Source organism: Neovison vison, chromosome 7, assembly GCF_020171115.1.
Source record: "Neovison vison isolate M4711 chromosome 7, ASM_NN_V1, whole genome shotgun sequence".
Classification (NCBI taxonomy): domain Eukaryota; kingdom Metazoa; phylum Chordata; class Mammalia; order Carnivora; family Mustelidae; genus Neogale; species Neogale vison.
Window position 1 is genome coordinate 195,480,340 of NC_058097.1, and position 12,527 is coordinate 195,492,866.

At 38.2% G+C, this 12,527-nt stretch overlaps 1 protein-coding gene across 1 annotated transcript; it reads right to left on the minus strand.

Annotated features, from left to right (window-relative positions):
- Positions 1-11,117: 11,117 nt before the first annotated feature.
- LOC122914507 (olfactory receptor 5AN1) lies at positions 11,118-12,056 on the minus strand. Its single transcript, XM_044261121.1, has one exon. It carries the CDS (start codon positions 12,054-12,056, stop codon positions 11,118-11,120), a length of 939 nt encoding a protein of 312 aa, XP_044117056.1.
- Positions 12,057-12,527: the final 471 nt, after the last annotated feature.

The following is a 12,527-nucleotide window of genomic DNA, read 5'->3' on the forward strand; positions in this document are numbered from 1 at the left end:
GCCACTTTGGAGAATAGTGTGGAGATTCCTCAAGAAATTAAAAATAGAGCTTCCCTATGACCCTGCAATTGCACTCCTGGGTATTTACCCGAAAGATACAGATGTAGTGAAAAGAAGGGCCATCTGTACCCCAATGTTTATTTTTTTTAATATTTTCATCACTTGGGTGTGTATACCTAACTGTTAAGATGGGTTTGGCTTTTTTTTTTTTTAATATGTTGATTCTTTCTGTCTCTTTCTGTCTCTGTATCTCTCTGCCTCTGGATCTCTTTATGCATGTATATGTGTCTCTGTCTCTCTCTTGGTCTCTATGAAATTTATCTGTTTTTCCTTTGGAACTTCTCAGAGTCTGCATTTTGTGAATTCAGTCCTCATAATACAGTTTAGTATGTTTTTCTGTCTCCTGTGTTTCATGTAAATTGGTAGTTGGATATAGGGGCTTAATAGATTTAGTTCTGAAAATTTCAGCAAGACTATCCCATAGGTAATACTGCACACTTGTTTTTAATATCCACATTTAGAAAGCACAGATCTCCATCCTCAGTCATGTCATAAATGCAGTGCTTTGCCTGGCTCCCCAATCTGAGAACCTACGGGAAACCAAGAGAAATGGTGACACGTCCCACAGATTCATTCTGGTTGTTACACACCACTTCAGTGGATCTTTAAAAACCTTTCTCTACCTCTGTTTTCCTCTCCAGTAAGTAAATTTCACAGAAGTTTATTCTGATTATTTGTTAACTTCTAGTTTTAAACTTCTATATTTATCATGTAAATGATTGTTGTCTCTTACTCTAACATTGTCCACTGCCATGTGATAAGATAGCTCTTGTTAAAGAATGTGTACATACCTGTTCAAATATTTCAGAACAAGATAAAAGAGAAAGACAAAAGTAGGGTTTCTCTCCTAGATCAAATACAGTTAATATTTTGTGTGGAATAGGGAGTGAACATGAGGCAAGATATTGTCAGGTTGCACCCAAGTGAAATGGGTGTGAAGTCTTGCAAATTGCTAATTACAGCAATAGCTGGGACTATAACAAAAAGGTTGAGAAACAGGTGAGGTTAAGAAGATTCTAAGAGGTGGATAGGAAGTATTTGATATAGATAACCCTTAGTACCACTCAGATTTGTTCATGCCCTTGCATTGTACTTCCCATATTACAATACAGAGACTCCATTTTTGTGGGAACTAGATGCCCTCAGATCCTCTCAAGAGGGGAGGTTCAGTCAATAGGGTTAGTGAAGCAATTTTCTGTCCTTGATAGAGCAGCTAGTTTTGAGGTCCCAGAAGATTAATTTGATCTCTCCACTACTGATTCCATATTTCCCTCACTCTCAGCCATTATTTCATCTGGTATAGTTTGCCTATCTAGAGAGAGATCCAACACATATATCTCTAAAGAAATTGAGCCCTTAGTTGCCTTGCTCTTAATAGTTCTTGGGTGCTGCAATTGCCTATTAACTGCTCTTCTGGATACACCAGCATCAAGAGATGCCCCAGTGAATCCCCAGACCCCAAACACACTTCTTCTAGCTGACTGTGTAGCAGCAACCCTAAATCCTCACGATAATCAAGTCAATTATCCCCACCATAAAGCAAGTCCTTTCTTTGCTTGATGGTCTACTAGCATCAGATGAAAGTCTCAGTTTTGAGTTCATTGGACTCCTTTTGTGTCCCTTGACAGTGTTTCTACCTGGGATCTAGGGCCCAAGATTGTATAACCTAAGTTTATGGGGGAAAGAAAGCACACATTATAAAAGGGGGTCACTGGGAATGATGGTGAAGGAGGGGAAAATCCTACTCTATTCTTTGGTTCCTGGAGCCATATACATAAGGTACTGGGGAAAACCACTCTATATTATCTGTTTGTTTAGTTCACATTCAGCTTCCTAGAAGATAACGCCTTAAATATAAGGGATTTTTTCTAGCTGACACCTTAATTCAGCTTAAAGCAGATACTTCTGCATAATGACATGCAATAAAAGATCAGTGGATCTCATGCTTATACTTCCATCAGCTCACCTTCTTTGCTATAAACTGTGTCCTTTTAGCTGAGGCAATGTTATATTGGATAGCCTGGGTGATTTTAATTTTTTATTTGACGGTGAGAGAGAGAAAAATAGAAAACAAGCAGGGAAAGCAGCAGGCAGAGGGAAAAGGAGAAGCAGGCTCCCCTCTGAGAAGGGAGACTGATGTGGGGCTTGATCCCAGAACCCTGAGATCATGACTGAGCCAAAGCCAGATGCTTAATTGACTGAGCCACCCAGAATCCCTAGACTGAGTGTTTTGTAGGCCCTCAGTTGGTGGTACTGGCAGAGATACTGCACACATGGAAGGCAGACCTTTAACTAAAGAATGTGTCAATTCAAGTAAACATAAATCACTCTCCCTTCCAAAGTGGTGGAGTTCACTATAATATACCTATCACCAAGTGGTTGGTATACCTGAGTATCATTAAGTGTTCAGGTTTATCTTCTTTGCTAACACATTGGATATTCAGTGGTGTCAGTAATTTGGCCTTGATGAGAAGGTGCTTAAGCAGTGCCTTCATCCATTCCACTGTGTTCATTCTCTGTTCATAGTAGCCATGAATTGGAATATACAAAGAGGGAGACTAAATGACATTCATAGTCTTTGTCAACCTGTCCATCTAAGTGTGAGAACTCCCAATGCAATGGATATTTTCTGGTGAGTATTAACATGTGACAAAAAGATCTAGGGGCTTTATGCCTATAGGTTCATACATATACTTCTTCCCTGGATGTTCCCATCACCAATCTTCCAAACTTGTTCCTTCTAGGTTCCTGACCAACTAGTCAAGATATCTGTCACTACTTAAAAGCCCATGTGTGCCTTTAACCCAGGAGCTTTCTCCCTCAATTCAAATTGGACAACCAGGTGTGCTTCTTGGAATTTTGACCACTAGAAGAACTTCCCTTCACCACTGTCCTTTAGGGCCGCTTTATTGGACAGTGACAGACTGCTTTCAAAAATAAATGTACCAGAGTACACTCTCATCGGCAGAAATGAAACTCTGTAACTGTATACTTTAGTTGACACTTGATATTGTCCTACTTGATACTTTTTACTTAAATGATAGGTGTGAAATTGTATCACTCTATAATTAATGAAGTTTAAATTCTTTAGTATGTTGTAAGACCATTTGTACTTTGTCACAAAATTCCTATTGATTTACTTAGCCCATATTAATGCAGACCTTCCTTTTTTATTCATAGGAATCCATTATATATTCTAGATACTTATCAGTCATATTTGCCTTAGTGTCTTCTCCAGTCAAAATTGGATCTTTAAGGAATTCCTAGCAGCCTCTTAATAATGTCTGTATGGTTCTTCTTGGTTTAGAAATATGTTCCTACAGGTAATAAGTGAATTTTCCTCATGTGTATCTTACACATATTTTGTTAGATTTATACCTAAGCATTCACTTTTTCAGGTGCAAGTTGTCTGTTTCACATACCCAATATTCAATGGTGGAACCTGGATCAGGAAATAGCAATAAACACACCTATTTTGAAAGTGGAGAAGTAAGACACATATAAAACTCACTGGTCTATAGCAATCCCAAGATTCTACGAGGCAGATTTTATGAGGAACTCCCACACTGAGAGTGTGTACTATTCCATAACTAGGGACTATTTCCATTTTCCCTAATTCATTATTTTCCAAGATAGTTAGTTTCACCTTCTCTAAAGTCCTTACTTTGATGTTTCTCCTCTTTGGCCACATTTGAAGAGTGAATTGAAAAACATGTGCTCCATAAGAGTCTGATCAACTGTCCCAGACTGTTTCCTAGCCATTGAAAATTGATGGCCCCCAAATTCTTTAAAGTCTCAAGTAGCCAAATTTCTCCTAGTCCAGATTAATAGTTGACTTCTTATTTACTTATTCAGGTCTGTTCCACAGATCAGTAGACACATTAACAATTCTGTCCTAAATATCTTTGTCTCTGTCCAAAATATATATGAAATATCTCAGTCCTATCAGGCTTCTCTGTGAGAATCACACTCTACATTGCTGAATTTCTTTTACATGAACCATTTGTCAAATTAAAAAGATTTACTGAGCAAAACCTTCAACCATTTAGAGTTTAAAACAATGGAAGGTAATAAACACATCCTTGATATGGTCCTTAATGCAAGGCTAAGCTTTATTACCCCTTTTTTATGAGTCTTTCTAATTTTTCTCTTTACTCATTGGAGATGAAGATTGAGAGCTTTTCCTCTAAGACCAGGAACAAGATAAGAATGCCCACCCTCACCACTCTTTTTTCCCCCAACACATGCGTGACTGACAAAGCCACTCATTCAACATGGTGCTGGAGTCTTAGCTAGAGCAACTAGACAAGATAAAGCAATAAAAAGCACACAAATAGGACAAGAAGTAAAGTGGTTTCTATTTGCATATGATTTGATCTTATGTATGGAAAATCATAAAGAGTCAAGCAAGCCACTGTTAGAAGTAATCAATGAATCAGTAAAGTTGCAGGATATAAAATCAACATACAGAAATCATTCTTTTTTCCATACACTAACAAAAAACATCTGAAAAAGAAGAAAACTATCCCATTCACAATTGCATCAAAATGAATAAATACTTAGGAATAAAACAAGGAGGTGAAAGATCTATGCAATGAAAACTCTAAGACATTGATGAAAGAAATTGAGAACATAAACAAATAGAATGATATCCCATGCTCATGAAACAGAAGAATTAAAATAACTACACTAACCAAAGCCATCAATAGATTCAGTGTAATACCTATCATAATTCCAATGGCATTTTTCACAGAAAAAACAACCCTAAAATTTGTATGAACCACAAAAAAACCCAAATTGCCAAAGCAATGCTGACAAAGAACAAAGCCAGAGGCTTCCCACTTCCTGATTTCAAACTATACCAAAAGCTATAATAATTAAAACAGTATGGTAGTAGCATAAAAATACATACATAAACCAATGGAACAGAACAGAGAACCCAGATAAGCCCCCAGTCAGTCAATGAATATATGACAAAGGAGCAAAGAATACTCAATGGGGAAAGGACATTCTGTCCAACAAATGGTGTTGGAAAACTGGATAACCATATGCAGAAAAAAAAATGGATCCCTATCTTACACCACCCGCAAAAATTAACTCAAGATGGTTTAGAGGCTTAAACATATGACCTGAACTCATAAAACTCCTTGAAGAAAACATGAGGAAAAAGTCCCCTTGACACTGGTCTTGGCAATAGTTTTTTGGAAATGACACCAAAAGCATAAAAAATAAAAGCAAAAATCATTAAGTAGGACTACATCAAATTAAAATCTCTGCACAGCAAAAAAAAAAAAAATCAACAAGATGAAAAGGCAAGCTAGGAAATGGGGAAAATATTTACAAGCCATTTACGGTTAAGAGGTTATCTTCAGAAAGGATGAATACTCAAATGTTGTATCAACATGGACGGGGCTGTAGGAGATTATGCTGAGTGAAATAAGTCAAGCAGAGAGAGTCAATTATCATATGGTTTCACTAATTTGTGGAGCATAAGAAATAACATGGAGGACATTGGGAGGAGAGGAGAAAGGAGTTTGGGGAAATTGGAGGAGGAGACAAACCATGAGAGACTGTGGACTCTGAGAAACAAACCGAGGGTTTTGGGGGGGGCTGGGGGGTTGCGTGAGCCTGGTGGTGGGTATTAAGGGGGGCACGTATTGCATGGAGAACTGGGTGTGATGCATAAACAATGAATTTTGGAACATTGAAAAAATAAAGTTAAAAAAAGATTACTAAAAAATAAAATAAAATAAAGAGGTTACCATAAAAAATATACAAAGAATCACACAATTCAGTAACCAAAAAAAAAAAGGAATAATCTAGATTTAAAATGGGCAGAGGAACTTAAACATTTTTCCAAACAAGACATCCAAATGGCCAACAAGTACATAAAAAGATGCTCCATGTTACTAATCATCAGGGAAATGCAAATCAAAACCACAATGAGATACCACCTCATAGCTGTTAGAATGGTTATTATCAAGAAAAAAAGATAATAAGTATTGATGAGCATGTGAAGAATAGGGAATCCCAATGCACTGTTGTAGGAAAGTAAATCCAACCATTATTAAAAACAGTGTGGAGGGGGTGCCTGGGTGGCTCAGTCGATGAAATGTCTCCCTGGTCCTGGAATCAAGCCCCACCTTAGGCTCCCTGCTCAGTGGGGACTCTGCTTCTCCCTCTCCCACTCCCCCTGCTTGTGCTTACTCTCTCTCCCTCTTAAATAAATTTGATGGCATTGATAGCATTAAGTTAAGTGAGATAACTGGGAGTCGGGGGAAGACAAACACTGTGATATCAGTAGTATGTGGAATCTAAAAATGCTGAACTTATGAACACAGAGAAGAATGATGGTGACTAGGGGCTGGTTGGCAGAATTGGGGAGACATTTGTAAGTGTACAAATTTGTTCTTAAAAGATAATTAAGTTCTGGAGATCTAATGCACAGCAGAGTGAATACAGTCAACAATACTGTATTATACACTTCAAAGTAACTAAGTGACCAGATTTTAAGATGTTCTCACCACAGAATAGAAATGATAATTATATGACACAAAATAATTGTTCACTAATGCTACAGGCAGTAATCATATTGCAACATATAAAGGTATCAAATCAATATATTGCATAACAAATGTCATATGTAAATTATATCTCAATAAAAATATTTTTTTAATAAAATAAATTTCAAAATGGTATTAATGTAACTGGTATTTTTTTAAACGTCAATCCTACCTACTGTCATTCAGATACCTTCCAAATGTAACCTACCTACCCAGATTGTTACTAGAGGGGAGGTAGGCAGGGGAATGGTTTAAATGGGTGATGGGTAGTAAGAAGGGCACTTTCTGGGCACCTGGGTGGCTCAGTGGGTTAATCCTCTGCCTTTGGCTCAGGTCATGATTTCAGGGTCTTGGGATCAAGCCCCACATTGGGCTCTCTGCTCAGCAGGGAGCCTGCTTCCCCCTCTCTCTCTGCCTGCCTCTATGCCTTCTTGTGATCTCTCTCTCTGTGTCAAATAAAATAAATAAAATCTTAAAAAAAAAGAAGGGCACTTGCTGTGATGAGCACTGGGTGTTGTATGTAAGTTATGAATCACTAAATTCTACACCTGAAACTAATAATATACTGTATGTGAAGTAATTGGAATTTAAGTAAAATCCTAAAAAAAAAAAGAAATGCTAAGTCTTTATACTAAAATTCATGCTCAACTTTTCATTCTTATGGGACATGGCTCCCAATAATACCTTCTGCACATTCAAACCACTTCACTTTGTTAATTTGTATGACTATGGAAAATGCCCTTCTCTTTTGTGAAGTAAATCCTACAAAATGAGGTAAAGCCCCTCCTCCTGACTGAACTTTCCATGGACTCCCTGATAATCTACATGAGTTCTTATTCTTTTCAAGTCCCTTAGTCTGTGGGTCTGTTTCAACCATCTTATATTGAACTATACCAAAAATGTAGAATTTATTATTTTATATATGGGTCGGTCTCCTAGCTAGATATTCCTAGACAGGAAACTTTCTTAATTTCTCTTTTCATCCTTACCATCCACCTTGATGTATTTATCTAGCAAACTCTTAGTGGGGGCTGGCAGATTCACTGTTCCTTGATATTACATGACAAAATCCCTGTGCAATTACTGTGGGCAAGCTAAACTGTCTTTTTAGTCCCATAGACTGACCTAGTTTAGAATATGTGGTTCACCTAAGAGTAGAATCTGGCATATACCATTGGTCTAAATGTTCTTAAGGGGCAAGTTGAAATAATCACGTTTTATTTTCCCAGGTTTTTTCTTTAAAGTAATACTTTAGTGGTGCGTGGGTGGCTCAGTGGGTTAAAGCCTCTGCCTGTGGCTCAAGTCATGATCCCGGGGTCCTGGGATTGAGCCCTGCATTGGGCTCTCTGCTTGTCAGGGATCCTGCTTCCCTACCCCTGCCCTGCCTGCCTCTCTGCCTACTTGTGATCTCTGTCATATAAATAAATAAAATTTTAAATAAAATGAAATAATATTTTAATGGCATTTCCCATCAGTACCTCTAGCATATGATTTTCAACAGCAGTTGAAATGCAAGGTGCACTGATGAAGGCAATTCTTAGAAGACAGCAGTTCCTGGGACCCTAACCCATCTATAGGAGCTCGCAGAAGATTAACTGCCAGTTATCATCAGCGGCTCTTATTTGTCACCTGCCTGAGCTCATCTGAACCCATCAAAAGTTAGATCTGCACAGTATTATGGAAATATCCTCCAGTAACATCTAGCAGAGTTTGTCTCCTGATGAAACCCTCATAGTACCTTAACAATAGACTTCCCATACTTTCTCATACATATGTAGTGAGCAATGCCACAAACAACATACTTATACCTGGACTGGCAACCCAAACATCCTTTATTTGTACTACAGTTTCCTTGGAATTGGGTAAGCACCCACACACCCTCCTGGAGATTTCAATAATTCCCCTTTTTTCAATCCTATCCAAATGTAAACTCATGCAAGATTTGGCAAAGGTTTTAAATACCTCTTCACTTAAAGTCTTTAATTAAATAGAATAATTCATGTGACTCATCAAAATTGAGGCCAAAAGCATTCATTAACACAATGAACACTGAAAAGAAATTAAAAAATAAATAAAAATAAAAATAAAAGAATCCATTAAATTGGTATGCCTGGGTGGCTCAGTTAGTTAAGTGGTTGTCTTTGGCTCAGTTCAAAATCCCAGAGTTCTGGGATCAAGCCCCACATCAGGCTCCTTGCTCACTCAGCAGGGAGCCTACTTTTCTCTCTGCCTGCCACTCCCTCTTATTGTGCATGTGCTCTCTGACAATTTTTTTTTAAAAGTCTTAAAAATAATCCATTAAATCTCTGAGGATAATATGTATATGTAATGACATCTAGTTTTTTAAAATTTTTTTATTAATTTCTTTTCACCATAACAGAATTCATTGTTTATGTACCACACCCAGTGCTCCAGGCCATATGTGCCCTCCATAATACCTACCACTTGGTTCCCCCAACCTCCCACCCACCCACCCCTTCAAAACCCTCAGATTGTTTTTCAGAGTCCATAGTTTCTCATGGTTCACCTTTCCTTCTAATTTCCCTCAACTCCCTTCTCCTATCCATCTCCCTATGTCCTCCATGGTATTTGTTATGCTCCACAAATAAGTGAAACCATATGATAATTGACTCTCTCTGCTTGACTTATTTCACTCAGCATAATCTCTTCTAGTTCCATCCATGTTGCTACAAAAGTTGGGTATTTATCCTTTCTGATGGAGGCACAATACTCTATAGTGTATATGGACCACATCTTCCTTATCCATTCGTCCGTTGAAGGCATCTTGGTTCTTTCTACAGTTTGGCGACTGTGGTCATTGCTGCTATAAATATTGGGGCATACGTGGCCCTTCTTTTCATTACCTCTGTATCTTTGGGGTAAATACCCAGTAGTGCAATTGCAGGGTCATAGGGAAGCTCTATTTTTAATTTCCTGAGGAATCTCCACACTGTTTTCCAATGCGGCTGCACCAACTTGCATTCCCACCAACAGTGTAAGAGGGTTCCCCTTTCTCCACATCCTCTCCAACACACGATGTTTCCTGTCTTGCTAATTTTGGCCATTCTAAGTGGTGTAAGGTGGTATCTCAATGTGGTTTTCATTTGAATCTCCCTGATGGCTAGTGATGATGAACATTTTTTCATGTGTCTGGTAGCCATTTGTATGTCTTCATTGGAGAAGTGTCTGTGACATCTAGTTTTTATCATTTGGTTAAAGATTGAGCAATCTAGCTAGTCAACAGTGTTGGGGCACATCTTGTTCCTCTTTTTAACCAGACTTCTAGGACCAAATGTTTTGTTTTCTCCTTCAGACAACATAAACTAGGCAGAGCTGAGAATCTGCATATCCCACTATTTCCTCTCCTAACCCTTGAGGCTTCCTAGAATGTATCAGTTTTAGAGCAATTTGACCATCTACTCCATCCACCCATACAACCATAACTTTCTAGGAGATAAATACTGAATACACACAAGAAAGAATGCATACCAGTTTTCCATATTTGTTCCTAGTCTCTGCAAATATTGCACATTCAGTAACTATATTATTACAACAAATTCTCACACAAATCTCCTTACACCAAATTTGAACAGATGCTTAAAATACCAGAAACAACTTGGTAGTGTGATCCCATTGGCTATGTCAACCAAGGGCAAATTTTCAAGACTTAATGGAGGAGACAAAGAGGTTTGTGCGCCACAATATCAGAAATTGCTGTTAGTTGACATGAATTTTGTACATCATCTCCCATCAGAAATCCACATTGGACATGAGACACAATAATTAAAACATCAAAGTTATAAGTAAATAGTACTGAAGGGATGACATTCTTCATTCTGTTCTTCTTTATGATCCAAATTGCCTCCTGATTCCTTAGATTATAGCTGATGGAGACTGAGATGTGACCAAAAACTTAACCAGGTGATTAGTCCTGAAAGAGCCCTTAACAAACATTAGCCACCTCAGATTGCTCTTCCCAGGAGATACAACCAGGCCAGTTGCATAGCTTTGTTTCTGTTCAAAGGCACATCCCCTCTCTTGATTTATTCCCATTGTGGTCAGAAATACATAACAGACATTGATCACCCTCTTGTCTGGATTATGCTGCATAAAATATTTAGGAGACAATGTCTCTACACTCCTGGGGATCTCTATCAGGTATCACTCCTTTACAGTCAGAGGTCTGAGACAGAACAGGGCTCAATCTCTGAAGAAAAAGAAGTAGGAAGTTTCTAAACATTAACATTTTACAAATACTTGCAGACTATTAATAAATGATGAGGCCACTCCTTATGCAAGTGAGAAAGTATGAAACTCCAAGACTTAAATGTATTGTGCTTATGTGGAATCAAGTCAGCTCTCAGTCCATTTGGCATATTATCTGTCTCAAATTAACCTTTCTTTATCCAAAGGCAGTATGAATTTTGTTAAAGTCCATTCCTGTGCATGTTACTAGGGGTTAAGTTTTGTGAGAGGAAAAGTCTGGACAGAACCTCAGCAGGACCATCTCTTCTTTTGTAACCTCTTCAAGGCATCTTTGATTTCCTTGTTCCTCAGACTGTAAATCAAGGGATTCAACATCGGAATAACCACAGTGTAGAATACTGATGCAAATCTGTCAAAACTGGAGGAACCACCAGAGCTGGAACTCAAATAGACAAACATACCAGAGGTATAGAAGAGGGAAACTGCTGTCAGATGAGAAGCACATGTGTTGAAAGCCTTGGACCTGCCTTTGGCTGAAGTGATCTTCATGATGGACACAACAATATAGCCATAGGATATCATGATAATGAGGGCATTTATAATCCCAAAGATCATTGTTAATATAGCAGTCAACAGTTGTACAAAGAAAGTGTCAGTGCAGGACAGGGCTAACAGCTGGGGCATGTCACAGAAGAAATGATTGATGACATTAGACCCACAAAAGTGGAGCTGAAACATGGTACACAACTGGGATATAGAAGCAGAGAGTCCAGCCAGATAGGATCCCAGCACCATCCGAATACACAGGGTGGGTGACATGATGGATGAATAGAGAAGTGGATTGCAAATGGCACTATATCGGTCATAAGCCATGGCTGTCATGAGACAAGACTCACTCAGTCCCATGGTTGAAAAGACAAAGTACTGAACAGCACAACCCACAAAGGTGATGGTCTGCTGCTCTTGGAAAAAGTTGGAGAGCATCTTGGGAGCTATAGAGGTCACATAGCAGATATCTATGAAGGACAGATTACTGAGGAAGAAGTACATGGGTGTGTGGAGGTGAGAGTCCATCCTTATTAAGATGATGAGGCACAGGTTCCAAGTCAGAGTCAAAATGTAGATCAGCAGGAATACAACGAAGAGCACTGCTAGGATTCTGGGAAAATCAGAGAATCCCAAAAGGATGAAACAGGTGATCTGTGTAATATTTCCTCTCCCAATCATTGGCTTGTACCTCTAAAATCAGAGAAAATAGAAGAGAATGCACTTCTGACTCAGGTGAGATGACAGTACTACAATTCCCATATGTGCTATTTTTTTCCCTTCACTGAGTGCTGGGAAAAACCAATGTCTCGCTGTCCTGGTGAAAAGACCCAGATTTTCATCTCAAATTATCAAGAAGTGTGATTTTAAAAGTGCTTCCAACTAATATTTATTTGACTAATAGAATTGAAATCAAAAAAAGAAAAAAAGTGCTTCAGATTCTCAATTATTTCATGAAGCCTCATGAAAATTAAAGAGATATGTTTGAATTTGACTGAGAACTAAAATAATATAAGTGTTATGATTATTACAGAGATCATTCACTAAAAGATTTTTTAATTTATTTTTTATTTTCAGCATAACAGTATTCATTATTTTTGCACCACACCCAGTGCTCCATGCAATCCGTGCCCTCTATAATACCCACCACCT

Bases quoted from the DNA above. Each gene is read 5' to 3' on its own strand.
- LOC122914507 (XM_044261121.1), bottom strand. From the start codon at position 12,056: ATGATTGGGAGAGGAAATATTACACAGATCACCTGTTTCATCCTTTTG.